The sequence below is a fragment of the Argentina silus genome, assembly GCF_951799395.1.
Source record: "Argentina silus genome assembly, chromosome: 22".
Taxonomy (NCBI): domain Eukaryota; kingdom Metazoa; phylum Chordata; class Actinopteri; order Argentiniformes; family Argentinidae; genus Argentina; species Argentina silus.
Genome location: NC_139676.1, coordinates 3,786,593 through 3,814,467, shown reverse-complemented (window position 1 = coordinate 3,814,467; position 27,875 = coordinate 3,786,593). Strand labels below are relative to the sequence as shown.

At 48.1% G+C, this 27,875-nt stretch overlaps 3 protein-coding genes across 3 annotated transcripts in view; 1 reads left to right on the top strand and 2 right to left on the bottom strand.

Annotated features, from left to right (window-relative positions):
* Nucleotide 1: 1 nt before the first annotated feature.
* On the bottom strand, nucleotides 2–12,019 carry LOC310822029 (kinesin-like protein KIF19; the record flags this gene model as incomplete). The annotated part of the gene is made up of 22 exons (XM_083694318.1): nucleotides 2–561; nucleotides 647–754; nucleotides 887–1,025; nucleotides 1,557–1,851; nucleotides 1,936–2,024; nucleotides 2,126–2,320; nucleotides 2,777–2,886; nucleotides 3,078–3,231; nucleotides 4,084–4,200; nucleotides 4,451–4,619; nucleotides 5,211–5,373; nucleotides 5,649–5,766; nucleotides 5,920–6,042; nucleotides 6,817–6,969; nucleotides 7,625–7,726; nucleotides 8,708–8,800; nucleotides 9,528–9,653; nucleotides 10,061–10,197; nucleotides 10,421–10,508; nucleotides 10,784–10,894; nucleotides 11,742–11,822; nucleotides 11,978–12,019. 22 exons carry the CDS (start codon nucleotides 12,017–12,019, stop codon nucleotides 392–394), a joined length of 2,883 nt encoding a protein of 960 aa, XP_083550444.1. The 3' UTR covers nucleotides 2–391.
* A 776-nt stretch (nucleotides 12,020–12,795) lies between these two features.
* Nucleotides 12,796–19,302, bottom strand: eif3ba (eukaryotic translation initiation factor 3, subunit Ba). The gene is made up of 19 exons (XM_083693391.1): nucleotides 19,096–19,302; nucleotides 18,368–18,563; nucleotides 18,139–18,258; nucleotides 17,935–17,992; nucleotides 17,684–17,812; nucleotides 17,194–17,351; nucleotides 16,934–17,065; nucleotides 16,628–16,694; nucleotides 16,487–16,533; nucleotides 16,054–16,264; nucleotides 15,783–15,855; nucleotides 15,575–15,697; nucleotides 15,270–15,348; nucleotides 14,954–15,092; nucleotides 14,599–14,724; nucleotides 14,369–14,446; nucleotides 13,983–14,091; nucleotides 13,757–13,866; nucleotides 12,796–13,372 (listed from the first exon to the last, which is right to left on the bottom strand). Exons 1-18 carry the CDS (start codon nucleotides 19,193–19,195, stop codon nucleotides 13,769–13,771), a joined length of 2,043 nt encoding a protein of 680 aa, XP_083549517.1. The 5' UTR covers nucleotides 19,196–19,302; the 3' UTR covers nucleotides 12,796–13,372; nucleotides 13,757–13,768.
* Nucleotides 19,303–19,522: 220 nt separating this feature from the next.
* brat1 (BRCA1-associated ATM activator 1) overlaps nucleotides 19,523–27,875 on the top strand; it is a 9,584-nt gene continuing 1,231 nt past the window's right edge. Inside the window, exons 1-12 of the mRNA XM_083694317.1 lie at nucleotides 19,523–19,529; nucleotides 19,800–19,931; nucleotides 20,174–20,328; nucleotides 21,499–21,646; nucleotides 21,830–22,253; nucleotides 22,837–22,977; nucleotides 24,660–24,754; nucleotides 25,108–25,214; nucleotides 25,503–25,698; nucleotides 25,792–25,865; nucleotides 26,106–26,190; nucleotides 26,476–26,729. Coding sequence (XP_083550443.1) covers nucleotides 19,805–19,931; nucleotides 20,174–20,328; nucleotides 21,499–21,646; nucleotides 21,830–22,253; nucleotides 22,837–22,977; nucleotides 24,660–24,754; nucleotides 25,108–25,214; nucleotides 25,503–25,698; nucleotides 25,792–25,865; nucleotides 26,106–26,190; nucleotides 26,476–26,729 — 1,806 coding nt within the window. The 5' untranslated portion in view covers nucleotides 19,523–19,529; nucleotides 19,800–19,804. The remainder of the gene's footprint in view (nucleotides 19,530–19,799; nucleotides 19,932–20,173; nucleotides 20,329–21,498; nucleotides 21,647–21,829; nucleotides 22,254–22,836; nucleotides 22,978–24,659; nucleotides 24,755–25,107; nucleotides 25,215–25,502; nucleotides 25,699–25,791; nucleotides 25,866–26,105; nucleotides 26,191–26,475; nucleotides 26,730–27,875) is intronic.

Sequence of the window (27,875 nt, the reverse complement as noted above, 5' to 3'; positions counted from 1 at the left end):
CACTGCAGTGTTTATTGGCTATAAAGCTTGCATACCCTTCGAGAAACGTCACTTCTGCAGTGAACTGCATTACGGGCTATTCCAGTGTGCTTCTGTGGATAAATATATGACATCTCGACAAAGTCTTATTTCAGACCCGTCTCCTCACACACAAGTCTCTCCTTTCATTGGAAACAGTCTAAGGAAAGGTCCTCACACATGACAAAAACACAAAAACATGACAGAGTAACAAAACAACACTCATCCTGAATGTTATCAAATGATAACAGGAAAAGAGTTGTTATTATAACCATAGTTTGTGGTTTATAGTCCTAATAGGAAGTCTTTGGGAGCGACGTTCTGTGGTTGAGTTGTGGTTGTAGTGTGGTCGGGTTGTGGGTGAGTTCACTGCTCACTGTGCTGTTCGTTTGAGTCGGTTGTTGATGTCGTTGTTGGTCTTCCTGGCTGCCCTGTGGCGGGTGCTCTCATTGGCTCCCATGTGTCGAGCAATTCCATTGGCTGCCCTCTTGAAATTCCCAGGCTGCAACAAGAGATGGCTGGTGCTTGGGACTTCTGATGGGCCTGAAACGTCGTAATCATCAATACACACACACACAAACGGAAATACCGTTTGCTCGCTCGCACGCACACACACACACAACGTTACCTCGGACTCTCTTGTGTAGTGTGTGTCCTCTCTTGCCCTCCGTGTTTCTCTGTTGGATGGTGCTGGGGGGAGTTCCCCTGATCTCCAGCCTCTGCAACTGGTTATCCCCTGAAACACACACACACACACACACACATCTAATAAAGCTCAGGTGTGTGTATGTGTGGGTATTCTCAACCTCAGGACTGTGGAGGTCATGGTGTGTGTATGTGTGTGTGAGTGTGAGTGTGTGTGTGTTACCTGTGTGATGGGAGGCGGGGTATTTGACCTTCCCTGCGGGTGGCGATGCAGGGTCGTTAGCGCAGGTCGAGGCCCGTGTGACACGGTTGTCAGACACACTCTCCAGAGCTGCGCTCTTCAACGGGCTCATCTTGACTTTCTACGGGGACAGATCACATCAGAGACGTCACAAACCAGTTTCGTAACACTATTCTGACCTGGGTCTGGGAAAAACTAAAACAGGAGGGTTTCTTGGGCCCTTTCACAACGGTTAGAAACTCGATTCCTCGCGTCCTCCACTTGCTTCCTTTCTCAAAAAGCATTGGAGGAGAATATCTAAGGGGAGGAACTAGGGAGTAGGAAGTGAGTGGAGGACGCGAGGAGAGGACACGAGGAATCGATTTTCTAACCCTTGAGAAAGGGCCTGGGTCAGGTCATGTGGTCACTGGTGAGGAAACATATTGTGGCACTGGTGTGTTGGCGGTGACTGGGAGCTCTTGCTTTCATTTTGACTGAATTCCTCAACTGAAATGACGACATTTCAACTGGAGAAAGAGCATGATGTCTGGAGAACCTGCCAGTAGGCATATGAGCAGCACACACACGCACACACACACACACGCACGCACGCACGTGCACACACACACACACACACACACACACAGACACACACGCACAGACACACACACACCCGTTTCCCCATGACCTCGAAGGACTTGGACCTATTCCTGCGCGCCCGTTTCTCCGCTGACTCCGCCCGCCGCTCTCCCGCCCGCCGCTCCCTCCTCGCTGTTGCCGGCGGCGGCGGCGACGAACTCTGAGGAGCCTTTGGGAGGGTCCTCTTTGACCCCGCCACCTCCGGAGGGGTCCTGGAGGCCAGGCTGTCCGTGCTGAGTGCCGGTCTGACCCGTGTGTGAGACGGAGTGCCAGAGATAGTGTAGGTCTTCTGCGATTCCAACGGCGGGCGCTCGGGAGACCCCACCGTTACCGCCCCGTCCTCAAAACTTCTCTCCTCTCCTCCCTCTCTCCTCTCCTCCCTCTCTTCTCTCCTCTCCTGGCTCCTCTCCTGCAGGCGTGAGCGTCGTCTGGCGGCGATGACGGAGATGCCCTTGGTGTCCGTGACGATCTCCCTCAGAGTCTTAGCACTCACTGGCTCTCCCTGAGAGAGAAAAACATTGTTGTTTTTGCAGGTATGTGTGTGTGTGTGTGTGTGTGTGTGTGTGTGCCTATGAAAACGTGTGTGAAGGCTTCCGTGCTCACCGTCTCCCCCTGTTGGCCTGGGTCCCTCCCTGCAGGAGGGCTGGAGCAGAGGGGGGGCTGAGATCTGGAGGCGGACTTCAGACTGGACTTCCTGTTGTCCTGCCCCGCCCCGCCTCGTGGGCTGAACTGTGATTGGTCCTCAGGGATCAATTCAGCCAGCTTGAGCTCTCTGGCCAATCCCAGGATGGAACCCTCCTGCACAGGAGGAATTGTAGTTTTATCATACAATTGTATGATTAAAAATATACGCCATTTAGCTGACGCTTTTATCCAAAGTGACTTACAGTACAGTGAGTGCATACACTTTTTGCATGATTGGAATCGAACCCACAACCTTAGGGTTGGTAGTGCCATGCTTAACCACCTGAGGTCCTTTCATATGACACCCTGTACTCCATAGAGGGCACTACGTTTATATCAGAGTAGGGTACTGTTTGAGACAAACTCTCAAGTCCACATACACAATGGGACGTCAAAAAGTGTGTGTACCTGATGTGTGTGTACCTGGTGTGTGTGTATTCTCACCCTTTGAGCTGCGGAGGTCGTGGTGTGTGTGTGTGTGTGTGTGTGTGTATTCACACCCTCAGCGCTGCGGAGGTCGTGGTGTGTGTGTGTGTGTGTGTGTGTGTGTGTGTGTGTGTGTATTCTCACCCCGATGGTGTCTAGGTTGAGGAGCATTTGGCCTATGCCTCTGTCGCTGAGCTCGCTGAAGTACAGAGCATAGAGTTGCTGCAGCTCCTGGGGAACTGGCAACCCACTCTCTGATCACACACACACACACACACACACACACACACACACACACACACACACACACACACACACACACACAGTTAAGATCTTAATCATTTTAGTCTTTGAAAAATAATCTCTAAAAATACAGTCATTCAAAAGTCAGTCAAAAGTAACAAAAACATGAAATATGAACATGAGTGAGCGCAGGGACAGTCACCTTCGATGAGGGCCTTCTGCTGCTGTATGATGTCATCAGCGAGCGCACGCTGGTGCTCTTGGCGCTGGATGATGAGGTGTGTGGAGTGGACAGCGCTGGACTTACACACCAGCAGAGACTGCATCTCCATGTTCTCCAACTCCAACTCATGCACCTGTGATACATACAGTGTTCAGGAGGTGTGTATGTGTGTGTGTGGTTCTGTGTGTGGTTCTGTCTTCAACTCTTGTCATATAATGTACGTAACAGAAGGTTTAAATGTATATCACAGTTCTGTCCCTCGGGGGGATGCTCAGGGACAACTGATACTGGTTGTGTCATGTGTTATTAAGTACAGACTTGTGCGTCAAAAGCCATGTTTTGAGAACATAAGATAGGTGGGGAATTTAGACTAAACGATGGCCCCGGGGAGAGATACGAGTGTCACAGGACTAAGTTCTGAGAAAAAACGTTATCTGTCCTCTCCACGCCTATGAGCTCTGAGCTACGAGCTCTCTGAGGTGTCAAACTGAATTCTGATTGGTCTGTAGGTATGCATGTATGTGCGGTGTTGAAGGGGGAGCTATTCAGCCCCCCTACCTTGAGATTCCTTCCCCCCCCTTTGAGGGGACAAATGGCTATGAGCTGAATTCTGATTGGTCTTCTTGCAAACAGCTCCTATTTGAAATACTTTAGTCTATATAACTGGGGCGAAGGGACAAATTCCTTCACTTTTCTTTGTTCTGGTGTTCTGGTTCTCGTCATGAGCTCTGAGTAGCTTTGGGAGCCGTGGTTTCTAGTAAACAACTAGTCTTTTTCACTTTTTGTCGGTTATTCATGTTGTATTTGATTCGTACTTGATCCTTAATTGATTCTTGAATGAATGACAATAAATGATTCATTTGATTGATCCCAATGATAGTAACACTGGTGTCTGTCTCACAGTCTTTATTTCGAGTGAACGAGTTGATTCCTACGTGTGTGTGTGTGTGTGTGTGTGTGTGTGTGTGTGTGTGTGTGTGTGTACCTTGCAGAGCAGTGTGAGGATCTCTCTCTGTTCCTCGTTGCTGATCATCTTTGGCAGCAGCTCCTCTATCTTAGAAGACCTCAGCTTCATACTGGCTAACTTCTCCTCCAGCTCAGCCTGACAGAAGGAAAGAGGAGGGAGGGATGAGAGAGAGGGATGAGAGAGGGAGGGATGAGAGAGGGAGGGAGAGAATGTATGTTTGTTATCAAAGTTTATTATTATTATTATTAGAAAACATATGTGTGTGTGTGTGTGTGTGTGAGAGAGAGAGAGAGAGATTGTGTGTGTGTGTGTGAGAGAGAGGGAGAAAGAGAGCGTGTGTGTGTGTGTGTGTGTGTGTGTGTGTGTGTGTGTGTGTGTGTGGTACCTTGAGGATGGTGGTCTTCCTCTGTTCGGCCAGCAGGGGGCCCAGCTCCTCCCTGGCGGCGGCGACATCCTGAGGTTCCAAGATGGCGTCCATCTCCTCCGCTCCGCTGTCCTGTTCCGTCTCCTCCCTGCCCTGGCCACGCTCACACCGAGCACGCTCCCGCTCCCAACTAGTGGTAGAGAGGTGTATATATATGTGTGTCCATATATTCCGTATACAGTACATGTGCACATATTTAGTTCTTATACATTTCTTAGATATTTCCTATGTAGACATATATTGTGTATTTGGTATATGTCTTACTCTGAGATGAGGTAGAGATTTGGGTCTGGATACATTCTGTACGTATGTATGTATGTATGTATGCATGTATGCATGTATGTATGTGGATATATTTGGTATATTGTGTACATGTTGTTAGTCTGAGATGGTGATAGTGTGTTGATATATATATGGTGTATATATGGTGTATATACGGTGTATGTATGGTGTATATACGGTGTATGTATGGTGTATATATGGTGTATATACGGTGTATATACGGTGTATGTATGGTGTATATACGGTGTATGTATGGTGTATATATGGTGTATATATGGTGTATATATGGTGTATATACGGTGTGTGTTGTTGGACTCTGTAAGTCTTACTCTGAGATGGTGATAGTGTGTTGATATATATATGGTGTATATATGGTGTATATATGGTGTATATATGGTGTATATACGGTGTGTGTGTTGTTGGACTCTGTAGGTCTTACTCTGAGATGGTGACCAGGTGGCGGCTGGTGTCCACGTGGAGCTCCATGTTGCACATGTCCAGTTCTAACAGACTGTAGCTGATCTCCCTCTGCTCTCTGAAGGCTGCCTCCAGCTGCTCCCTCAGTCGAACCATCTCCATACGACCGTACTGGGACACCTCCGCTACACACACACACACACACACACACACACACACACACACACACACACACACACACACACACACACACACACACACACACACACACACACAGTGTCAGAAAACACAGACTCATGACACAGAGTCAGAACGCACACAGACACACACAGATACACACAGACACAGTGTCAGAAAACACAGACTCATGACACAGAGTCAGAACACACACACACACACACACACACACAGACACACAGACACACAGACACACACACACACACACTCTCTCTCTCTCTACCCTGTATGTTGCGTATGTCCCCCCTCCCTCTCTGCTCCAGTCCCTGCTGCTCTATCTTGGAGCGGAGGCGGTCGATCTCTCTCCGAACATAGGACACGTTCAACAGGTTACGCTTCACCTGAGGGTGGGGAACAAGACAACATGGCTTTACAATACTGGAGCTTCACCATCATCATCACCATCACCATCATCAGAGAGAGAGAACGAGGCGTGAAGCAGAGAGAGAGAGAGAGAGAAAGAGAGAGAGAGAGAGAGAGAACCAGGAATGTACCTTGGTCCGTATGTTCTTGGCCTTGTCAGCATAAATGAGGGTGTTCCTTGACTCCTCAAAGTTGGTGCTGGCTGAACTGATGTGTGTGATCATCACTGTGCGACTGTTCCCTCCCAACGCATCCTGGGGGGACGGGGACGGGGCAAATAAACAACAACATGGCTTCAATGGTTTTATGGTGCCCATAGACACCAGTGAGGTCATGAGGACAAGGCATGACAGACAGACAGACAGACAGACAGACAGACAGACAGACAGACAGACAGACAGGTGTTCAATCAGCCGTCTGGTGTTCAATCTCCCCAAATTCTCCCATGTCACGCCCCTCCTCCACACCCTCCACTGGCTCCCGGTAGCAGCTCGCATCAGATTCAAGACCCTGGTGCTCGCCTACCGGGCGGCAAAAGGAACAGCCCCTCCCTATCTGCAAGCAATGGTCAGCCCCCAAACCCCCCCTGCCCGATCACTCCCCTCTTCCACCTCGGCTCACTACCTATCTTCCGCCGTAGATTGAAGACCCATCTCTTCAGGCTACATCTTAACGGTCTCTCCTAAAGACCTCTTCATCCCCACTACCCCCCTGTGCAAGTTTCTCTCCAGTAAAAAAAAAAATTCTTTCTTCTAGCATTGTGACTGCCAATGGCCCCTGGTCTGAGCATAAATTAATATTTCTTATGATGACTGATGGATAGATGATTCACTTACTTAGTCAAATGTATTTGTTGTAAGTCGCTTTGGATAAAGGTGTCTGCTAAATGCCATAAATGTAAATGTAAATGTAACAGACAGACAGGCAGACAGGCAGGCAGACAGACAGACAGACAGACAGACAGACAGACAGACAGACAGACAGGCAGACACACACACACACACACACACCCCCACCCCCACACCCACCTTTAGCAGGCGTGTGAGCTTGCTGTCTCTGTAGTTGACGAACGACCCTCCCTTCCCCCCCTTCTCACTCAGGGCATTGATACAGTTGGCTAACGCCAGCAGGGAGCGGTTGATGTGGGCTCCCTCCTTCATACGCATCCCTCTGTTCTGGGTCTGCCAGGAAGAAAGAAAGAAAGAGGGAGGGAGAGAGAGAGAGAGAGAGAGAGAGAGAGAGAGAGAGACAGAGAGAGAGACACACACACACACAGAGAGAGAGACACAGAGACAGAGAGAGAGAGACAGAGAGACACAGAGAGAGAGAGACACACAGAGACAGAGAGACACAGAGACAGACAGAGAGAGAGAGAGAGACAGAGAGAGAGACACACACACACAGAGAGAGAGAGACACAGAGACAGAGAGAGAGAGACAGAGAGACACAGAGAGAGAGACACAGAGACAGACAGATTGACAGACAGAGAGACAGACAGAGAGAGAGAGTGAGAGAGAGAGACAACAATCAAACATTGTCCACTATCAGACGGTACGGTGTGGTTCAGTCTCGTTATCGGGTGTCAGGTGAGAAAGCAGCTTCTGAAGGATTTGTGACACACCACTTTACAGTGATGAATAATGGATGACTGTGGAATGAGATACAGGTGACACGGTTATCTGAGAGCCCATTAGAGCCTTTCCTTTGTTCACCTGTCATCACCCGCCTCACCACACACACACACACACACCTCCTGTCCCCCTACTCCTCAACTTTACACACACACACACAGGCACACATACACACACACAGGCACACACAGGCACACGGGCACACCTGTGATGCTCTCTCTGTGCCAGCCAGGTCCACCATGAAGAGTTTTCCCACGCGGACCTCCTCATTGATGTCCTTCACTCTGCTCTTCTGTCTCACCATCACCTGCAACCAGAGAAAGAGGGATCAGACCCCGGGGGGGGGGGGGGGGGGGCGACTGTTGTGACTGACTGGGTTTGAATCCAGGTCATCTGTATGCGCCACAAGACTGTATTAGCCAGCTGAGCTAAGGCCTAGCTCAGAGGTGACAACTCTGAACTTGGTGAAAGGACTTCCCGTCACCTCCTGGTCTGTTTAATGCATGGGTTTCCCAAACTGTTCTGTCTCGCGACCCCAAATCGACATCAATCATTTCCTGTGACCCCCAACTTTTTAAAATATGTTTTTAGGGCATTTCTGCTTTATTGGGATAGAGATAGTAGAGATTGACAGGAAGGATGGGAGAGAGAGAGGAGGGATGACATGCAAGATAGGTCGAGGGTCGGAATCAAACCAGGAACCTTGCGATTACTAAGCGCCCCCCGACCCCCAACAACTTGATTGTGGGCTATTCCAAAACATAATAATGACATTAAAGTGTATTCTCATCGCCTTCTGTAAAGATGCTCTAATTGGTTGGATATGAACCCCAAAATACTGCAATATAGGCTACAGGTGCAATTCACAGACAATGTTGGTCTTCATACAAAATAAAACTTTTTTTTTTTTTAAATATATATTTTTAGGGCATTTCTGCTTCATTGGGATAGAGATAGTAGAGATTGACAGGAAGGATGGGGGAGAGAGGGAGAGAGAGAGAGAGAGAGAGAGAGAGAGAGAGAGAGAGGAGGGATGGCATGCGTCGATGGTCGGAATCGAACCAGGGACCTTGCGATGATATGGTATGCGCCTTAGTGTGCTACGCCACTGAACGGCCCATAAAACATTTGTTTTAACAATGAGGTATATGATTATATATATATATATCATAGAGCTTTGTTTGATTTTCTCAGGGGACCCCAATTTGAAATCAGGGGACCCAAGTTTGGGAACTGGTGGTTTAATGACATGGTCTTGCCCGTTGTTTCTGTCTGTGATCCTAGATACCTGTAGGATGGCGTGGGAGCGGGAGGACGTCCGATTGGCTGCTGTGGGCTCCTGGGTACGCTGCTTATTTCCCTTCGTCAACAACTGCATGATCTAAGAACGCAACAAATAATCCTAAATACATACAGTGTGTTGTTTCAATGAGAATAAAAAATGCTTAACGTTGTTCAAGGTGCTAAAATCAAATGATCCTGAATTTGGATGCATCAAGTCCCAATGATGAATAAAATTGGAACCCCATAGGAACTAAAGGCTTGTGGTTGTCCTGTGTGAACTCTCGTGTGTGCTGCTCTGATCCGCTACCAACCTGCTCACCCGGATACACAGAACCAGTCAAAAGTTTGGACACACCTTGCCAAAAGTGTGCAAAGCTGTCATCAAAGCAAAAGGTGGCTACTTTGAAGAATCTAAAATATAAACCATATTCTGGTTTGTTTAACACTTTTTTTGTTTACTACATAATTCCATATGTGTTCCTTCATAGTTTTGATGTCTTCAATATTAATCTACAATGTAGAAAATGATCAAAATAAAGAAAAACCATTGAATGAGAAGATGTGTCCAAACTTTTCACTGGTACTGTATCTTACCACCAATAGACTGTAGAACTAAAGCCCGCTGAACGCAACCCTGTGTGTGTGTGTGTGTGTGTGTGTGTGTGTGTGTGTGTGTGTGTGCGTGTGTACCTCATGTCCTAACACTGATGCCATTAATAGAGATCTTGTGTTGTCATTCACCACTTTGGCTTGATTGGTGGAGATCTGTGTGATGTCACACATCTTTTGACGTGACTGGTGACGAGCTGTGTGATGTCACTCACCTCTTTGGCGTTTTTGGTGGAGACCTCTGTGATGCCGGCGATGTGGATCTCCCCCTTGGCGTCCTCTCTCAGGTCCAGATACCCTGAGGAGGGGTTCAACAAGTCCCTGATCATCTCATTATAGATCTGAAACAGTGAGAGACAAATGCCTTTTAATATGGGAGATAGTTATGAACCTCCAGCTAGATGTGTGTGTGTGTGTGTGTGTGTGTGTGTGTGAGTGTGTGTATAGTGTTGTTTGCCAAGACTGCCAATGTAGCCACAGCGTCTGTGGAAAAATGCTAGTGTGTGCGCGTGCGTGTGTGTGTGTGTGTGTGTGAGTGTGAGTGTGAGTGTGAGTGTGAGTGTGTGTGTGTGTTTATGTGTGTGTGTGTGTGTGTGTGTGTGTGTGTGTGTGTGTATGTGTGTGTGTGGCACCAGTAGTGGTCTGAAAGCCGGTCTGTTGACTTATATATATGGTGATATATATGGTTATATTTACATACAGGTGTGTGTGTGTGTGTGTGTGTGTGTGTGTGTGTGTGTGTGTGTACCTCCAGATAGGACATGTAGACACTGTATTCCATGTCTTCAGTGCTGGTGTCTATAGCTCTGAACAGGTCATTGAGAGTTCTGATGTAGATCCCAGGTTCAGAGTCCACACCCAGCATCGTGTAGGTCTTCCCTGCCCCTACAGAGAACCACACCGTTACCACAGTGTCTGTGTGTGTGTGTGTGTGTGTGTGTGTGTGTGTGTGTGTGTGTGTGAGAGAGTGCCGCTTATACAGTCTGTAGGTGTGTGCACACGCACGTGCGTGCGTATGTGTCGTGTGTGGGTGTGCTTGAGTCATCTATCCTACTGCACAAGGATGTGTGTGTGTGTGTATGTGTGCGTGCGCATGTGTGTGCGCTACCTGTTGGCCCGTACGCAAACACAGTGGCGTTGTAACCAGATATGACCCCTTCGATCAGGTTCTTAGTGGTGGCTACATACACATCCTCCTAATGGAGAGAGGAACGTGGGGGAGAGGAGGAGGAGAGGAGGAGAGGAGGAGAGGAGGAGAGGAGGAGAGGATAAATGAGGTGATGAGATGAAAAGATGACTAACAGGAAGCAGAGGAGTGGAGTGGAGAGTAGCAGACAAGAGGACAGAGAGCACTAAAAACATCACGACACATCTGAGAGAGAGAGAGAGGGAGAGAGAGAAATGAGGGAGAGGGAGAGAGACAGGAATAAGCGCAGGGGGTGGGGGGTGGGGGGGGGTTCTGTAGCGGTACCTGAGAGGCCGTCCAATCAAACGCCGCGTCAAACATGTAGGTCTTCTCGCGCGAGCGATTGGCTCTCAGCACGTCATCTGGGTCATCACAAGGGTCCATCAGAACCACCATCTAACGTTCACCAAACATTCAGACAACCATATCCTAACGTTAACCAAACATTCAGACAACCGTATCCCAACGTTAACCAAACATTCAGACAACCGTATCCTAACGTTAACCAAACATTCAGACAACCACATCCAACCCACCCGTGTTATCACTATCATTGTGTTGTAAGGCAAGATTAATCAATGTCTATCAAAGATCAGACAAACACCCAAATCCAACGTGAACAGCAGGTGAGGAGTCTTGAGCAGTGAGGGTAGGGAATTGGGACACACAACCTCTCCTTTCCTGTTGGTAAGTGGCCTGATACCCTGTCTCTGTCTGACTTCTCTGCCTGTCCTCATGGCCAGCCAAGCCTGCCTTCCCTTCATTTAACAAGATGAAGGGTAGATTTAGAAGGAGTGTAAGTTTTCAGCTACTTAAACAAAGCAGCACCTCTCTACGCCACCTTAAAGGTCACACAGAGATACACATGATAACAGTCATAAAAGGTGGATGGTCATTTTTATTAGGCCTGTATAATGTCAATTCATTTGGACTTTTACTTCAAACAGGACATCGTCTGTGACTATTCTGTGAAACTACAGCCAGAATATCCTTCAAATGACACTTCCCACCGATGAGACCCTCTCTAGGGGTGCCTTTCCACTGCAGGTACAGTAACACACACACACACACACACACACACACACACACACACACACACACACACACACACACACACACACACACACACACACACTCTCACTCTCTTTCTCACTCTCTCTCTTGTGAGTTACTTAAGGGACAACAGACAGATTTGTTTTGTTCATCGCAGGTGACTCATGGGACCCAGAGCGTTTTTGTTCACCTGTTCGTCCACCCGGTGCGCAACCACCGAAGCTCCCTCCTCCTGTTCCGCCTCATTCAGCGGTCGGATGCGCAAAGCCACCTGCAATATGGTTCAATTATGGAACAGTATCTTGCACCTGCCTACAAATTAGGAGTTGATTTCCTCTTACTTCCACTTTCAGACCGTCATTTCATGCGTAGGCCTATAAACTCAAAGATGTTTCCCTAAAAGGTAATATCAGATTGGGATCTCACCGTGAGTTGGTGGTCGACTGACAGCTCAGGAACATCCTTCATGATTCCAGGTCCTCCAACTGAACTCTAGTCCTCCAACTCCCGCTGTTGAAATATTCATTTGATCCAAACCAACCAACAAACCGCGGCAGCTTTCGTTTATTTCCCAGTTCTTCTATCTCCGGCTCTTGTTGTGCACAGACCGTATAGCCGTAGTGAGGACGCTACTTAATCTCACTGTCGGAAATATCCAGCTAATCCCTGTGGTACTTAGTCCACATACCTATGTGTGTGTGTGTAAAGCAGCCTACTGTTATCACTGCTGCCAAGACGTGACGCGCATCGGCCAGGTGAGCAAGTGTTATAGTCGTTATCACTCAACCGACATCCTAGATGAAACCTTCTGAGGTTTGCCGTTAATCCTGACCGAAAATGGACTTCCAGTACTGTGGATTAGTTCCCGTCTATCATACTGAAGTTAGCCGATAGCAGTGTCTACTGAGCGATCACTGTTCACTCCTGTGGTGGCGATCTCCCCACGCTTCTGTTCCCATAGAAACAAATGCACACCTGACCCACCCACCCAAAAGCAGGCTGGGTAAGGTAGTTCTTTTTGGGGATAGGGTAGTAAACAATGTAGTAAGATTGATTATGTTACCTTATTACGTTCCTTGCAGGTTTCCAACCAAAAGTTACTTTCAGCTTACAAATATCCATGGTATCAAAAACCACACATTCGATGTTGAAGGCACAAGAAACTAATTAAATTAAATATTTTCAATTGAACACATCCACGTTTGAGTTTATTCAACACAACACAAAAAACACTGACACAATAATGACTGTTTATATCTTTAATGAAATTCATACTCAGAGAGCAAATCCTGACAGCATTGTTGTATAGCTGCACGTCAGGTAGTCTAAAAGGAGGAGGATACAGCCCACTGTAATGCGATTTCAGCATACTAAAACACACGGTTGTTCCTTTTGTCATGACACACACCCCAGCCTCCCCCCCCTTCCTCGCAACGCTTTCTGTCCCCCTGTGATTACATACACTCATTACCAATGTGATACCGGCAGTTGGAAACCGCAGGCGAGAGTCCAGATAAGAAAAAAAATTGAGCGAGCGAGTGAGTGAGTAGAAGTTATGATGAGAGAGAAAAAAAAATGGGAAGGCTGTTAATATTTTCCAGTGCCAGAGAAAAAAATAAAGGGGAGAGAAAAAACAGCAGTTCAAAAAGTCGTTGTTTCGCCCCTCCCTCCCTTGCTGCAATCGCTATACCACAAGGCACGCTTTGATGATGTCACAAAGGAATAATGTTGGAACTCTGACGAATTCCAAGATTCCCAGCGTGGTCTTCCCCCTCCAGTCAACGCAACAGTTCGCCTCTCCTCCACGCACCAAAGGATGAACTGGAGAGAAAGAGAGAGAGAGAGAGAGATGTTCAAACCCATGGTGAGAAAGTGTGTGTGTGTGTATCCTATTGTTGATATGGGCAATGAGAGATGTTCAAACCTACAGCCAGTTAGCCAAGTCAACATCAACCTGTTGACTATATGGCCCAACTCCAAGGAGCATGACGGCCACTAGATGGTGCAGTAGTTCCAGTGCCATGATGCTGATAATAGGTTATGCTGCAAACTGGTTTTAGCAGCATTAGGCCAGATATGCAGGATCACTACATGGCTAGTGTGGTCAAATGAGGTGAAAACGTGGGTAGTGTAGTCAGTTGTGTGGGTGTGTGTGTGTGTGTGTGTGTGTGTGTGTGTAAGCGTAGGAAGTGTGTGTGGGTATACCTGCGTTGGGAACTACTCTCCGAGGGGAATGATTTCTTCGTTGATAAAAAACTCAATGGTCTCCTCCTCCCAGTCCTCCACGTTGCTGTCCAGCTCGTCAGTGTCCACTCCTGAAGACACACACACACACCAAATTGAGATATAACCACGTATGAAATGCATTTCCAACACTTATTGAGAACAGGTTCGTTTGAGGACTTAGGGGGTCAAGGGTGAAAGGTCGTACCTCCTCTGAGGTCGAGGCGGAGGTTCTTCTGCTCCTGGTACTGCTGAACGGAGGCCTCTCTGTAGGTGTGGTAGTCCTCCATCATCGACCTCCTCTTGTCCACCAGCTCCTACACAAGGTTCCAACACAAAACACACTCTCGTCAAATACTGCTCCCCTTCTCTCCTCTTGTCGTCCCCCCCCCCGTATGACAGAACCGACCAGATCAAACTAGCTGGAACCAGGAGTGTCTGTGCTCCACCCACTGCTAAGGTCGTGGGTTCAATTCCCACAGGGACCATATAATAAAAATGGATAAAAGCATCTGCTAAATCTTGCTATAGCACACACAGCGGACCAATCAGTAAGAGATATCGGATGTGAGGGTTCCAGGTGGACGCTCTAACCTTGGAGGCCTTGGATTGGCTCAGACGATCCTTTTGCTCAAAGATCTTGGAGTACTTCTTCAGGTCCTTCTTGATCAGCTGTGGAACAGAACAGCATGTAAGACATCAACATTCTGCCCAATCTCTTACAGATACTCAGGAAAAACAAGCAAAAGCCAAAATGACAAAAACATAAAACTAATACATGACCACACACACACACACACACACACACACACACACACACACACCTTGATCTCTTCCAGGTTGAGCAGGGTGGCGGGGCGGGGTCTCCAGAGCAGCTGACAGAAGCGGTCTTTGTTGTTCTTCTGCAGCAGGCGACCCTGGAACGTCCACAGCCAGTAGGCATTGTCCACCTGACGGGGGGGAGGGGGGGGCGGGAGAGAGAGAGAGAGAGAGAGAAACAGGTCAATAACCAACCATCATTTGCAAACCACAGACATTCAACTAGCAATGTGTCACTTTCATACAGGACTAAGACAAACCCAACATATCCAGGTGGGTGAGAATAAAGAGTGTGTGGCTCCAACAGGAGACAGAGGTAGCCATGTACCTACCAGTGTGTGTGTGTGTGTGTGTTCCTACCTTGTGGCTCCACCAGGAGACCGAGGTGACTAGGTATCGTCCGGTAGGGTCCCACTCTACGTCAGAGGCCATGTAGTGCTCAGCAATGTTCATCATGGTGCAGTCTGATGTGTCCACAAAGGCCAGAGCACCGTTCATACTGGAGAGACAGACAGGAGAGGTTCACACAAACACACACACACACACAGATCCAAACGCCCACAAAAACCATCATGTTCCCATAGTGCCCATACTCTCTGTTCTCTCCCCCTCTCTGCGCACCCACACCCACACCCACACCCACACACAGAGACAGACAGACAGACAGAGTACAGACCTCCTGAGTCCTGCCAGCACCATGAACTGTCCCTGTGGGCTCCAGAAGATACTGTTGGCCTGCTGCTTGTCAAACATCTCTGCAGACGAGGAAAAAACCAAACACCTCAGTCAGACTACAACCATGACGCCACGTTGCAGCAACGTAAGCCAGATAGCTATTCGCCTGAGAGCTACACACAACGCAGGAAATGCCAGGGTAAAGGCAGGACAACGTTTCCACAACGCTTTTAAAGGGCGTTGATGATAATCCAGCAGAGCTAGGGTAACGTTGTTTTGATGTTGTTCAGAGGTCAGGGTACTCACTGATGAGTTCGATCTTGCCGTTGTTCTTGACGTGGTAGAAGGAAACGTTGATCCTGGGAGACTCTCCGTGCAGAACCGCAAACTTACTGCCGTTGGGCTCCCATGCAAATGCGATGATACCCTCTGGGGGGGAGGAGAGTCACTGTTAATACAGGTAAACCTTACAGTAAAGGTGTGTGTGTGAGTGTGTGTGTGTGTGTGTACGTACCCTTCATTTCCACCACGTCCACAGGCACCTGCTTCTCTCTCATGCGGAAGATCTCAAAGTTGGTGACCACGCCCTGGGAGAGGAGAGATGACATTCCATGAGAACATGGCTCTTCTTTCTTCCTCCTGCATAGCCGCCCTCTCTCCTCCTCCTCCCTCTTCTTCTCCATCACTCCCTCCCCCTAAATGTCTGTGTTCCTTCATCTCTCTCACCTACCCCCCACAACCTCTCTCCTCATCTCCCCCTTCGCTCTCCCTCCCTCCCTCCTTACCGGTGTTCCTTTGGGCGTGCGGTCCACCTTGACGCACAGGTAGTCTCCGTTCCTCTGCCAGTGGAGTTTGCAGTCCACCACGTTGAACAGGTTCCTGACGCGGATCTCCTGGCGCGACGGCAGCTGCATCAGGGTCACCCTGGCTGGGATGTCCTTGTCCTCCGGCACCCAGAACGCTATGATGTTGTCACCTGGAGACCAAGAGAAGTCCCTGGGAGAGAGAGAGGAGATAGTTAACACACACATCTACAATAGTCCCCCCCCATCTCATTCCGAGTAGCCAGATCTAACTAAGCTCAACATGTTGAGAAGATGCACTGACAGTAAAGTTCAACACACCTTCATGTATCAAGCCTACAACACACACACACAGACACACATTCAGGCATGTGTAGTTTGTGATACAAGGGAGAGGATAAAAGATCAGACTTACTTGATTCCGGTGATCTTCAAACTCTTCTTGTCCAACAGTCCCATTGACTACAAACCCAAAGACACAGGTGTTCAGTATGTGACAGCCACAACCAGCGGGAAACACAAACACAGAATCTGGAAATGAGTCCTGGTGACTTACTGGGGTCTCGTAGATGCTCAGCGTGTCCTGGGTCATCCTGGCAAAGAACTTCCCATCATGGCTCCACCTGGAGAGACAGACACACACAAACTTAGAACACTTCTTTTGGTATAGAGAGCAAGAGCACCCAACTCAGAGAGAGAAACAACTGAAAGAGAACGAGAGAAACAACCAGAAAGACACAAACAGCTGACAGAAAGACTGATAAACCACCATAAACACTGGCAGACAGAGGGTGATGGAAGGGGGGAGAGAGAGAGAGAGAGAGAGAGAGAGAGAGAGAGAGAAAGGGGGGGGTGTACTGACTTGAAGATTGGCCAGTGGGCAGAGCTCTCGCAGTGGAAGCCTCTCTTCTTCTGACCAGTCAGGATGTCCCAGATGATGATGGCCTGGGGGTCCTCCTTGGTGTCCATCAGAGGGCTGAACGTCACCACGTACCTACGAAGCATCATAACACCCGAGTAAGGCTCCACACAGCTGACCTGAGCAGGCGCAAGGCCTGAGGACGGCCATACATAGACTTGTGATCGTGGGTTCGCCGGAAAGATCCGCGATTCGTCCGTTACCTCTCGCAGGGGGAGAAGTCGATGAGAGACACTCCCTGGTGGCTGAAGCGCTGGATCTGCTTGAACTTCTCTCCGCCCCACAAGGCAATGCCCCGCTGGTGGAAGGTGGCCAGGTAGGTTCCTTTAGGGGACCAGCGCACGTACGTCTCCGTCCAGCGCTGCAAAGGACCATGGGAAAAAAAAAAAATCATCAGTTTTTTCCCCGGTTTGACCGTGTAAACCACGGATAGCGCGGGTGACGGTGGCAGGCATCACAGTTTCCCCCACATAGACCTCACAGCGATAAGACACTTCATGTTCAGACGTTGAATAAACAAACAAATGTTCAAAAGGGTCAACATATCAAAAGCCTGTTTCAAAAGGAAACTCCAAGGCGACTCCATCGTCATGACAGTCATTTCCGCTGAGCGTTCAAAATCTTTGAGGGCGTCGACAATAACGAGAATTTTTTTTTGAGGGCATCGACAATAACGCGTCTCAAACCACTCACCGCTCTCTCCTCCACTGTGATTGGCTCCTTGGAATCGTTGGCGAAGATGCAGGTCCTCTCTCCTGATTCGTAGATGACGCTGTACTGGTCACGGCAGTCTTGGTCCTCCATCCAGTGACGCATGTTACCCTGGTAACACAAACGCAGCGTGAGAAACGCTTATTTCAACACGACACCGCAGTGAATGTTCTCTGATTGGTGGTGGTGGTGGTGTGTGTGGGGGGGGTGTTGTGAATTTTTTGAACACTCACAAAGTCCTTGAAGGGCTGCTTCTCAGGAGTCTCCCACTCATCACTGATGTTCATGTACCTGCAACAGACATTCACGCCTGTGTCAGCCTCCATTTCTCCATCACCACATTGTACATTGTATAGAGAGTATGTGAGTGATTGTACATTGTGACATTGTATACAGAGTATGTGAGTGAGTGATTATGTATGTATGCGAGTACTCACTTATCAAAGTCAGTGAAGACGTTGACACGGAAGGTATGCTGCTTGTCAAGCTTGTAGCCGTCAGCGTTCTTCACCGCTTCCAGAGCCTGAGTGGGAGCGCTATACTCCAGGAAGATGTACCTGCAGAATCAGGAGATTACATGAGACGACATGAGGTGTTTTCATCAAACTGTGTGCCATTCATACATTTACTATACTAACAACAACAAAAAAGAATGTCCAAACTCACCCTTTGGTCAATCCGTCAGCACTCTCTGGGTAGAACTCGTTGGTGATTTTCCCAAACTTGGAGAAGATCTTGTGGATGACGTTCTTGAGCTTCTCCAGGCGCTCCTGGCCAACCTGCGGGACGTTGTCCACCACCACCACCGAGTCGATCCCGTCTGCTTCTAGCGGCTTCTCCCGAAGGACGTCGGCCATAAGCTCTGGAAGAGAGATTGTGATGATTAATAAGTGTGATGGCTACAGACCAAATGACCATAAACTGCGACCCAACATGTAACAGCTGGGGGCTACTTGACTAAATGTCACGCCTCTCCCATTTGGCTACAACACCAGCTGGAAACAGAACAACCTGCTGAACATTAATATAAGCTATAATCTGATGAATGTTTCATTTACTATCGAGCTAGATGGTCACAGCTCTATGGTACGCCATTTGCAGAGCAACTCAGACATAGACCATTTTGAATGGTTAGGCGAGGACGACGCTTTTAGTGAGTCTCGGTGAGCAAGCTAAATTAGCTTGTTAGCCTAGCAAGCATTGCCATTATAATGCCGTGCAAACTATCACGTTGACCGTTCACAGGTCCTTTCAAAATGACACTTCGTGGATTAAGTATTTGCATATTTGATCAATAATCATACTGATGGTATGATCTCGATAGCTAGCAAATAGCCATAAGCCGGTAGGTAGGCCGCAAAAAGCCGGCATCTTTCCTATTAGCTTTAGCTTACCCTCATCCTCGATGTCATCTTCGAAGTCCTCTGGATCACTGAATGAAGGCTCCTCTTCTTCAAACTCTGGGTCGTCCGCCATATCCACCGTGTCTTGCATTTAATCAATGTTAGGGTAGGTTTGTCAATTACAGTTGCTGAAAATCTTGATTTCTAGAAGACAGACGGTAAACCGCTGGTGTGGCACCATGTGCGATTACGTGAAAATGGACGAAGCACAGAGATTGGCAAAGCGGAATTTGCGTAGATCTCTGGCGTAGGCTCAAGGGAAGACTAGAAATGTAACACACGGATTGGCTGCATTGGTCGATTTACCCGCGGGTCAGGTAGTCAAGATGATGCTAGATCGGAGAAAACGCGCAGTTTGACACACTTTCAACACTTTTCCACATGACCACTCTGCTTTCCGTAGAGAGGGAAAATACGCACCGCCGGTGAGATAAGAAACGTTTACCTTGTGCCCCTTTTTTCCGATTTGGTTCCAATTTGCACTTTTGTAAAAGCAATGACAAGTACCCTACTTGCTTTGTCAGGCAACTTTGAAATATAATCAGTCACTGTAAATGTCTATAATGTATGCGTTTCTGTGATATATATGAGTAAATTCAGATGACTTTGTTTAAACAGTTGGACAACTAGACAGGCTGGACCAGAGCTAGCTGGCTAACATGAGATGTTCACATCACATGGTTTTGCACATGTAGGGACCATGGACAGAGAGTGTGCGGCATTACTGCCTCGCCTGTGTGCAGTCCTAGCGGACCCGAAACAGTCTTTACCAGATGACACCAGTTTCGAGAAACTACTGGACTGGTTCACTGGTCTCAGCAGCGCAGGTAAGATCGGAGGGACACACTCGTGAATCGTTGCTCTGGTCCATAATAAACGATGACACCACAGGTGTATTCGAATTATTTTGTGAAATTTCCTGCCTTTTTCCATAATTTTCCTGCCTTTTCTCACATGTAGACACAATGGCTATGTCCCTTTGATTATAATTTATGGACAAAGGTTATTCAAGTTTGCACCCATAAACAAACCAAACATCTGTTGTCTGTCACATGCAATTTATTTCCAGACCATGGACAGGCCTTGTTAGAAACAAACCCCTGTCTGCTTGAGTTCATATCGACTGTGTGCCAGGCCAAAACACCAGATCCCAGCATCCTCTCCTTCACTCTCAAACTCACTGGCCTTCTGGCTGCCAGTAAAGATGGTTTCAAACTGGTGCAGGTAAGATGATCGTCTGCTGACTCGTCAATCAAGGTAGCATGGTAGTCAAGTCAAGATAGCATTGAAGCTATCATTAAAGGATGGATAGATTCACACACATACATACTCATAGGCAGATAGATGGATTGACAGACAGATGTGTATCCATATAAATACTTTGACAAATAAATTGATAGGATGGATATATAGGTAGGTAGATTTTACATTTTACATTTATGGCATTAAGCAGACGCCTTTATCCAAAGCGACATACAACAATACATTTGTTTAAGTAAGTGAATCATCTATCCAACAGTCATCATAAGACAAAGTAAACAATGCTCACACCAGGGGCCATTGGCAGTCGTTTTTTTTCACTGCTTCAGCTGCGCAGAGCTCACATACAGGACACAGTACGGAGGAGGAGATACTGGGCTCCATTATCCTTGAGCAAATAGTGCTGAACTGTGCAAGAAAAAACACTAACGCCACAGGATACCCTCCACCATGATCTGTACCTAGAGGACATGGTGATCCTTCAACCAGAGTTTTAGTAAACAGTCTGAAAATGCATTGCACATCGTGCAAACTAGTTAAAAAATACCATTGGATTATGCCTCCTTGTGTCTATTCGACTTTGCTCACTTTTTGACACTAGATGAGTTGACAAATGAGTGGGCATACGCCTAGATCAGTCATCTGATTGGACAGGCGCCACAAGTGGGCATACGCCTAGATCAGTCATCTGATTGGACAGGCGCCACAAGTGGGCATACGCCTAGATCAGTGGTTCCCAAACTGTTAACAGTCATGTACCCCCTGTTGGTTATTTTTTTACCCTAATTGATGTTCTATGAACATTATCCCTTACATATTAGACATTGTGATAATATTATTCTGTTGGATAGGGTGCATGCATTTATTTTTGGTACTGAGACTGCAGTCGGTTATTCAACAGGACTGTTTGGGAAGGTAAATCACAGATTTATTTTGTGTACCCCCTAGATCGATCTACGTACCCCACTTTGACAATAGTAGGCCTAGATCCAACCAGGCTATAGGCTGATGTAACACACAGATGGTTTAATACATCCATTGAGTGATTGATTGATTGACAGAATAATTGATTCAGCATTTTAAACCTCCATGACAACAAAAGATTTTCCTCATCTTTTTTTTTTACCTGCCCAGGACCGGTCCATTCTGGGCGTGGCCTACAAATGTGAGCACTGGATGGGGGCGGGGCTGTGGGATGATCCGTGTGTCCGGATTGGCTGGATCCAGGGCCTGAGCAATATGCTGCAACACAGATTGGCTTTACTCTTTGTCTTTCAGGAAGGTAGGTGTGGCTATGGAACTATACCAAATTGGGCCCCTAGCTCCTGCGGATAATTTAATTGGTTCAGTTGTGCTGGGCAAATGTAATCAAGCACAGGTCAAGTATCTAAAGTGTCTGACTGGTTTTGTGTGTGTGTGTGTGTGTGTGTGTGTGTGTGTGTGTGTGTGTCTCCCAACTTCTCAGAACTCACCCAACCCCTCCTTCAGCTCCAGACGGACCCCAGCCTATTCGTCGCCTCGGCTGCCAATCAACTCCTGGCCCACCTTTTGATCTTCTTCCAATCAGTGTCGGTGGACCTCGGGACAGCGGCAGGCGTCGAGGCCATCTCCGTGCATACCAGTCCGGTATGCATACCAGTCTTGGGCACCGACGTAGAGTGCGCTTCCGTCACCATGGAGATCGTGCAGCACCTGGAGGTGTCGCTGGCGTCTGAAGACCAGTCCCAGCTGCTCCAGAGCCTGAGGCTGCTGGCTGTGCTTCTAGCCCAGGCTGGAGCTCCTCTCTGGGCTACGCTCCTCAAGAAAGTCCTGGGGCCCCTGGAGGAGCTGGTGGTCAGGCCCGGGGTCAGCCGCAGCACGTTAATGGAGGTGGTCCTTGCCGCATCCAAGTGGGTACACTGACCTGACCTATGGATGAACAGGAGCATTGTGATGTGTTTTGATGAACAGGAGGATAGTTAAGTGTTTTGATGAACAGGAGGATAGTTATGTGTTTTGATGAACAGGAGGATAGTGATGTGTTTTGATGAACAGGAGGATAGTGATGTGTTTTGATGGAACAGGAGGATAGTTATGTCTTTTGATGGAACAGGAGGATAATTATGTCTTTTGATGGAACAGGAGGATAGTTATGTGTTTTGTGTACCAAGCCGACAATACACAATTGTAGGCTTGATGCATGATGCAGTAAAATTCAACATTTAGAACTTAGTTAGATCTGGCTACTCGAATGGCGATGGGGCTATTATGTGTGTGTGTGTGTGTGTGTGTGTGTGTGTGTGTGTGTGTGTGTGAGAGAGAGAGAGAACAATTCTATTCTGTTACCATACTAAAGATGTAAAGTGTGTGTGTGTGTGTGTGTGTGTGAGAGAGAGAGAGAGAGAGAACAATTCTATTCTGTTACCATACTAAAGATGTAAAGTGTGTGTGTGTTGTATTGTATTGTATTGTGTTCTGTTGTGTGTTCCTCAGTTCCCCCATCCCTAAAGGGAGTGAGCCTGTCTATGATGAGGTCCACCAGAGAGTAGACCAGCTGATGAGAGCCATGTTGAGCGGTCCGACCCACACCGATGCCATCCACTCTGCTGGCACCGCCCTCCTTAAGGAACGCTGGTAACCATGGAGATGCCAACAGGCATTAGCTAATACAACATTGAGACTGCGTTCAGGAGCTTGATTTAGTTGGGGATAGTGTCCTAGGGGATAGTGTCCTAGTGGATACAGTGGTGTCCTAGGGGCTAGTGTCCTTGGGGATACAGTAGTGTCCTAGGGGCTAGTGTCCTTGGGGATAGTGGATAGTGTCCTAGGGGATACAGTAGTGTCCTAGGGGCTAGTGTCCTTGGGGATAGTGGATAGTGTCCTAGGGGATACAGTAGTGTCCTAGGGGCTAGTGTCCTTGGGGATAGTGGATAGTGTCCTAGGGGATACAGTAGTGTCCTAGGGCCACTATTGTCAAAGTGGGGTACGTGGATCGATCTAGGGGGTACGCGAAATAAATCTGTGATTTCCCTTCCCAAACAGTCCTGTTGAATAGCCGACTGCAGTCTCAGGACCAAAAATAAATGCATGCACCCTATCCAACAGAATAATATTATCACAATGTCTAATATGTAAGGGATAATGTTCCTAGAATATCAATTAGGCTACAACATAACCAACAGTGTGAATCACGCAGGGTCGTTAAATTTAGCTGGAATGCATTTCTCGAATGTTGCCTGAACATAATCCCGCCTACACAATCCATTAATTATGTTAAATAAGTCAACGAAAATAAATGTACGGACTTTAACTGCTGTAGCTAAATTTAAGTGTGTGTGTGCTAGTGTCCTAGGGGATAGTGTTCTAGGGGCTAGTGTCCTAGGGGATAGTGTTCTAGGGGCTAGTGTCCTAGGGGATAGTGTTCTAGGGGCTAGTGTCCTAGGGGATAGTGTCCTAGGGGATAGTGTCCTAGGGGATAGTGTCCTAGGGGATAGTGTTCTAGGGGCTAGTGTCCTAGGGGCTAGTGTCCTAGGGGATAGTGTTCTAGGGGCTAGTGTCCTAGGGGATAGTGTTCTAGGGGCTAGTGTCCTAGGGGCTAGTGTCCTAGGGGATAGTGTTCTAGGGGCTAGTGTCCTAGGGGCTAGTGTCCTAGGGGATAGTGTTCTAGGGGCTAGTGTCCTAGGGGATAGTGTCCTAGGGGATAGTGTTCTAGGGGCTAGTGTCCTAGGGGATAGTGTTCTAGGGGATAGTGTCCTAGGGGATAGTGTTGTAGGGGCTAGTGTCCTAGGGGATAGTGTCCTAGGGGCTAGTGTCCTAGGGGATAGTGTCCTAGGGGCTAGTGTTCTAGGGGCTAGTGTCCTAGGGGATAGTGTTCTAGGGGCTAGTGTCCTAGGGGCTAGTGTCCTAGGGGCTAGTGGATAGTGTCCTAGTGCATAGTGTCCTAGGGGCTAGTGTCCTAGGGGATACAGTAGTGTCCTAGGGGATAGTGTCCTAGGGGCTAGTGTCCTAGGGGATACAGTAGTGTCCTAGGGGCTAGTGTCCTAGGGGATACAGTAGTGTCCTAGGGGATACAGTAGTGTCCTAGGGGATAGTGGATAGTGTCCTAGGGAATAGGGAATAGTGTCCTAGGGGATACAGTAGTGTCCAAGGGGCTAGTGTCCTAGGGGATACAGTAGTGTCCTAGGGGCTAGTGTCCTAGGGGATACAGTAGTGTCCTAGGGGCTAGTGTCCTAGGGGATACAGTAGTGCCCTAGGGACAGGGGTCCATTTGGGTCTGTCGTATTCCAACAGCGCGTTCTCATTGTGTTGCTCTCCAGTGGCATGTGTCAGACGACCTATGCTGTAGCGGTCCTTCTGCGACCTCTGGAGATGATAACTGCAGTACCTATAGCGGGGAAGACATACCTTTCAGGTGAGACACACACACACACACACACACACACACACACACACACACACCATTGTCAATCTGCTACTTTGTTGTCTTGTTATTTTCTATTTACCTATTTTAATCTGCCTATGTAAGGTGACCTTGAGTGTTGGGAGCCTTAGGACAACCCTACCCTAACCCTAACCCCTAACCCCTAACCTTAACCTCTAACCATAACCCCAGCCTAAACCGTTTTAAATCTCAACTTCTATGGGGCGGGGGGGCCCTCCCAAGCTTCCCACTTGGCATCGATTGTTTGGAATGGCGCCTGTCCAATCAGATGGATTGTTGTTAATGCTGGTTTCTTGTGGTCATTCCCATGACCACATGACTAGATGGTTTATCAATGGACAGCCGCCGGGAACTAGTGGAGCTGCTGACTCAGAAATCCTCCTGCGTTTCCCTCCTCTGTGTGTGCCTGTCCAGCATACCTCAGGTGAAGGTGAGAGAATAGCCTTATCCACAGCGTGTGTGCGTGTGTGTGTGTGTGTGTGTGTGTGTGTGTGTGTTGGTGTGTACTCTTCATAACATCTAATTGCCATGGAGCATCTTAAATGATTTCCTTTATTTCACTGCCATTTGTTTTCTCCATATTGTGTAATTCTGCTTTAATGTCTAAATTCTTCTTTTTTTTTTCTGCATACAGAAATTATAGAGGGCAATGATGAATTCAAATGTTCTCTCTCTCTCTCTCTCTCTCTCTCTCTCTCTCTCTCTCTCTCTCTTTCAGGGGCCAGACATGTACTACGGCGTTTCCGACGTGGCAGTGATCCTCGCCGTGCTGTCACTCCTGAGGATCTGCGACGGCCACGCCCCCTTTTCCTCCACCCGGGAGCCCATTAGCGACTGCTATGGCAACCTGATTGGCTGTAGCAAGGTTCAGAGGTGTGGCCTGGATGCCCTGGCTAGTCTAAGCGCCTGCACAGGTGAGACGCTGACATCAGGACTTGGAACTGGGGGTGTGCGTTCAGGATCGTTTAACATCGTTTTAACCTTCCTAAACGTTATCGCTTTTTCAGGTGCTGTGGTGCAGGTGAAGAAGGTGGTCGACGTCCTGATTCAATACCTCCAGAGACCGGACTCAGAACCCACTGTAAGCCTCTCTCTCTCTCTCTCTCTCTCACACACACACACACACACACACACACACACACACACACACACACACACACACACACACACACACACACACACACACACACACACAACACACACACACACACACGCACACAATTTAGAGAAAAACACAAAAAGATTGACCACACACACACACACACACACACACTGATTTGTCTACCAGACACTGAATAATAACCCTGTTGTTGTAATGTAGGTGTTGAAGAAGTCGTACCAGGCCTTGCTGAAGTGGCTGAGTGTGTGTTCAGACCCCTCCTCACTGAAGGACACACTCAGTCAAGGTAAAGACAACCTCAGCTCACCAATATGCCTGATCTGATACACTGTGTCAGTATGAATGTGTACATATGCTGGACTTGTCTGAAATGTGTGTGTGTGTGTGTGTGTGTGTGTGTGTGTGTGTGTGTGTGTGTGTGTGTGTGTGTGTGTGTGTGTGTGTGTGTGTGTGTGTGTGTGTGTTCTCAATGTTTTTGTGTTTTTCTCTAAATTGTGTGTGTGTGTTCTCAATCTTTCTGTGTTTTTCTCTAAATTGTGTGTGTGTGTGTGTGTGTGTCCATCACCCACAGACCTCCTTCCCGTCTTGCAAAAGCGTGCGTGTGACGTGCATTGGGACGTGAGGGACTCTACCCTGGAGTTCCTGGGCCAGCTCCACTCTGTCAGTGTGCGTGAGGCCGTGCTGGGCTGCAGTACCGCCCCGCTCCTCACGGAGGCGCTGTCTGATCCCGAGAGCTACGTGAGGGCCAGCGCCGTCTCTGCCTTGGCTCAGACACTCCCCCTCAGTGACCACCACCACCACGGGGAGACAGACACGGAGCAACAGGTGGGGCTCGCTGGAACACGGCAATTGCCCCAGAAACAAGCCCCTTCTCCCTAGACACCTAGATCTGACAGGATTGGACGGAAGCGTGATGGGAATCAACCCACCTAGCCTATTAAAAGGCAAGGGAGAGTTACACGCATCGGGTTTGATACCATTCCTCAGCCCGCCCATTTCGACCTCCACCAGCCTCCCCTTATCCAATCAATCAATCACGAGTGAACACACTTCAGGAAGAAAGGTGGAGAATGTGACCGCAGCCAAGGGGTTTAGTTGAGTTCACATCAAGATAGGGATCTAGAGATATATTGCCCAAGGCTCATCTGAGGCAGTTTCCCACACAAAAACGAACAGATAAAGCTCTAACGTTTGATGACAGAGGACACTTGCAACACTTTTTCCAAAGAAACTGTACAACTTTCATGATTTACATTCCGATTAGAAAATTAATAAATCAGCTGCCATGGCAGCTCCTTCTCTGACTGTTCTCAGACATGGAAACAGATTTCAGGCCCAGAGGGAAGCAACCCCCTGACGATTAGAATGGTTATTAGTCTGGTCACTGGCTCAATATCTGGGTCTTTTGCATTCACAATGTGATTTTGTGACTCAAAAGACAGCTGTGTGTGTGTGTGTGTGTGTGTGTGTGTGTGTGTGTGTGTGTGTGTGTGTGTGTGTGTGTGTGTGTGTGTGTGTGTGTGTGTGTGTGTCCGCCGTAGATTGAAGACCCATCTCTTCAGGCTACATCTTGACAGTCCCTCCTAAAGACTTCTTCACCCCCACTACCCCCCCTGTACTAACCCTACCCCCTACCCTAGAGACCTCTTCACCCCCACTACTCCCCCTGTACTAACCCTACCCCAACCCTAGAGACCTCTTCACCCCCACTACCCCCCCTGTACTAACCCTACCCCCTACCCTAGAGACCTCTTCACCCCCACTACTCCCCCTGTACTAACCCTACCCCCTACCCTAGAGACCTCTTCACCCCCACTACCCCCCCTGTACTAACCCTACCCCAACCCTAGAGACCTCTTCACCCCCATTACGACTGCCAATGGCCCCTGGTGTGAGCATTGATTATGATGACTGTTGGGTAGATGATTCATTTACTTTAACAAATGTATTTGTTGTAAGTCGCTTTGGATA

Bases quoted from the DNA above. Each gene is read 5' to 3' on its own strand.
- eif3ba (XM_083693391.1), bottom strand. From the start codon at position 19,195: ATGCAAGACACGGTGGATATGGCGGACGACCCAGAGTTTGAAGAAGAG. The intron at 18,564-19,095 runs GTAAGCTAAAGC...TCTCTCTTCCAG, and splicing joins AGATGACATCGAGGATGAGG to AGCTTATGGCCGACGTCCTT. The intron at 15,856-16,053 runs GTAAGGAGGGAG...CTCCTCTCCCAG, and splicing joins GCACGCCCAAAGGAACACCG to GGCGTGGTCACCAACTTTGA.